Genomic DNA, 1,988 nt, shown 5'->3' on the forward strand with positions numbered 1-1,988 from the left:
TATGCGCCGGACCACAAGGGTTTATTATACGTAGCTTTACCCTGCATTTCTGCAAGAGGCTGTTTTCGCGGCTTGAACCCGTGACCTCCTGATCACATGGTAGCAAATTTACCAGTTATGCCAAGGCTTCCCTTCACACGACTGGTTAATTATTATTAAAAGAAAATTCGAGAAATTTTGTTTTGTTGAAGTGGTAGACGTGGGGGTGCGTTACATTGAACTAGTAGTCTCCGAGAGAATTGCTAAAACTAAATCAGGCAGTGCTTCCCATGTCTTAAAATTATTTTACATACTCTGAGAAAGATAAGAGTCAGAGAGAGAACGTGGGAATCATAACTAAGGTTTTGGAAGACATGGTGTCCACAATCTAATTCTACCACATTTCTCCTTTAAATATGTGCACCTCCCTTCAGTCTTAATTAACTCTTAGCTTCAGAGCTGAAATATGCCTCCCTTTATGGATCCTCAAGAATCAGATAATGAAACTTTCATTGAAGTAACTAACCTCAGTGATCGCCCGATTATCTATATCCAGGATCCGTCTATGAGCAAACCCAAGTTGCTACTTAAGAAGGAGAGCCTGGGTAGTGCGAAGCAGATTTCAGTTGATCCAATCTCCCTGAAAGAATCAAATGAAATGGCGATCCCCCACCCGAAATCCCAACCTCTGACCATTCCTGATATCCCTTTGACACCCAATAACAAGTTCTTGAGCTCCAGCCTACCCAACTCAACAGCTTTATCTCCAGAATTTTTATCAAAGAAGAAGAAAAACCAACTTAGTCAACTACCATCCCCTCTGTCATCAACCAATCATTTGGCTCGGCAGCACTCTCACTCTGTGGCGCTCACAAACCTTCATCTGTTAAGAGAAATCCATTTACAGAGGAGTAAGTCGTGTGGCGAAGGCAGAGCCAGCGCCCCACCTGAAGAATTTGATATTTGGTTCGCCCCGAATAATCATGTAGCTGCTGCTGAGGACAGCAACAAGTTAAACAATAATAACTCATTCCAAGAATCATCAGAAGGCGTCAGAACGGATGGAACGTATAAAAAAGGAAAAATGTTGGAGGGTCGAAATCAGGAGGAGAAGTTCAAATGTGGAGCCCTGTGTTTGTTCATTCCAGGTTTAGGAAAGGGAATCAAACATATAAGATCTGGGAGAAGGCAAGAAAGTGGAATAACAGTATCGTCAGAAATGGGACATCATGTAGTTTCAAGGACAGTGTCGTTGGAGAAATTCGAATGCGGATCGTGGACATCATCGGCGGCTATAATGAACGACGTAGGAGATGCTTCAAATAACATGTTTTTTGATCTGCCAATGGAGCTCATCCGTTGCAGTACTGTGAACGACGACACTCTTTCCCCTGTAACGACAGCATTTGTTTTCGATAAGGAAGTGAAAGGCGTCCTAAAAAACACAACAACAACGCACAGAAAATCGCATGAATCAGCGCGTCATGTTCGGTTTTCGACGTCGTCTCCAACATCATACCCGCCCTCGCCCACATCATCCTGCATAACACCACGAATTCTCAAGGCTAGAGATGATTTCAGTACCTTCCTAGAAGCGCAGAGTGCATGATACGATAATCTCCTCCCCTTTTTTTGGGTCTATTAACACTTACTAGTATAGTAGTAGTAGCTATCTTGGTTGTGCCCCCGTTTGCATTTATTCCGATCCGTCTTCGATCGGCATGAAACGAAAGAAGCATAAAATATATATATCAAACTTTGTTCATATGGATCATAATATATAGATTTAACGAGAGCTGACTGCTGAGTGATACCGAACGATACTATATATAATGTGTATGAAGTAAATTTATTTGTTTAAACTTCTGCATAACTCAAGAGTGCAATATTTGGTTGCAACGCAAATCTCTGCGCGTCACTATATTAGTCTATGCATAACTAGTACTCCTGCAATATTTGGTTTCTACGTAACCAATGCGCCATTTTTTGCTAAGCTCTATAATGCTAAA

General features: G+C 41.7%; 1 protein-coding gene across 1 annotated transcript; it reads left to right on the forward strand.

Annotated features, from left to right (window-relative positions):
- The first annotated feature begins 422 nt into the window (after nucleotides 1-422).
- Nucleotides 423-1,744, forward strand: LOC109218668. The gene has a single exon (XM_019383041.1). The coding sequence runs from the start codon at nucleotides 446-448 to the stop codon at nucleotides 1,586-1,588; it is 1,143 nt and encodes a 380-aa protein (XP_019238586.1). The 5' UTR covers nucleotides 423-445; the 3' UTR covers nucleotides 1,589-1,744.
- Nucleotides 1,745-1,988: the final 244 nt, after the last annotated feature.

The sequence above is a fragment of the Nicotiana attenuata genome, unplaced genomic scaffold, assembly GCF_001879085.1.
Source record: "Nicotiana attenuata strain UT unplaced genomic scaffold, NIATTr2, whole genome shotgun sequence".
Classification (NCBI taxonomy): domain Eukaryota; kingdom Viridiplantae; phylum Streptophyta; class Magnoliopsida; order Solanales; family Solanaceae; genus Nicotiana; species Nicotiana attenuata.

What these genes read in the sequence shown, in the direction of transcription:
- LOC109218668 (XM_019383041.1), top strand. Translation starts at nt 446, where the DNA reads ATGCCTCCCTTTATGGATCCTCAAGAATCAGATAATGAAACTTTCATT.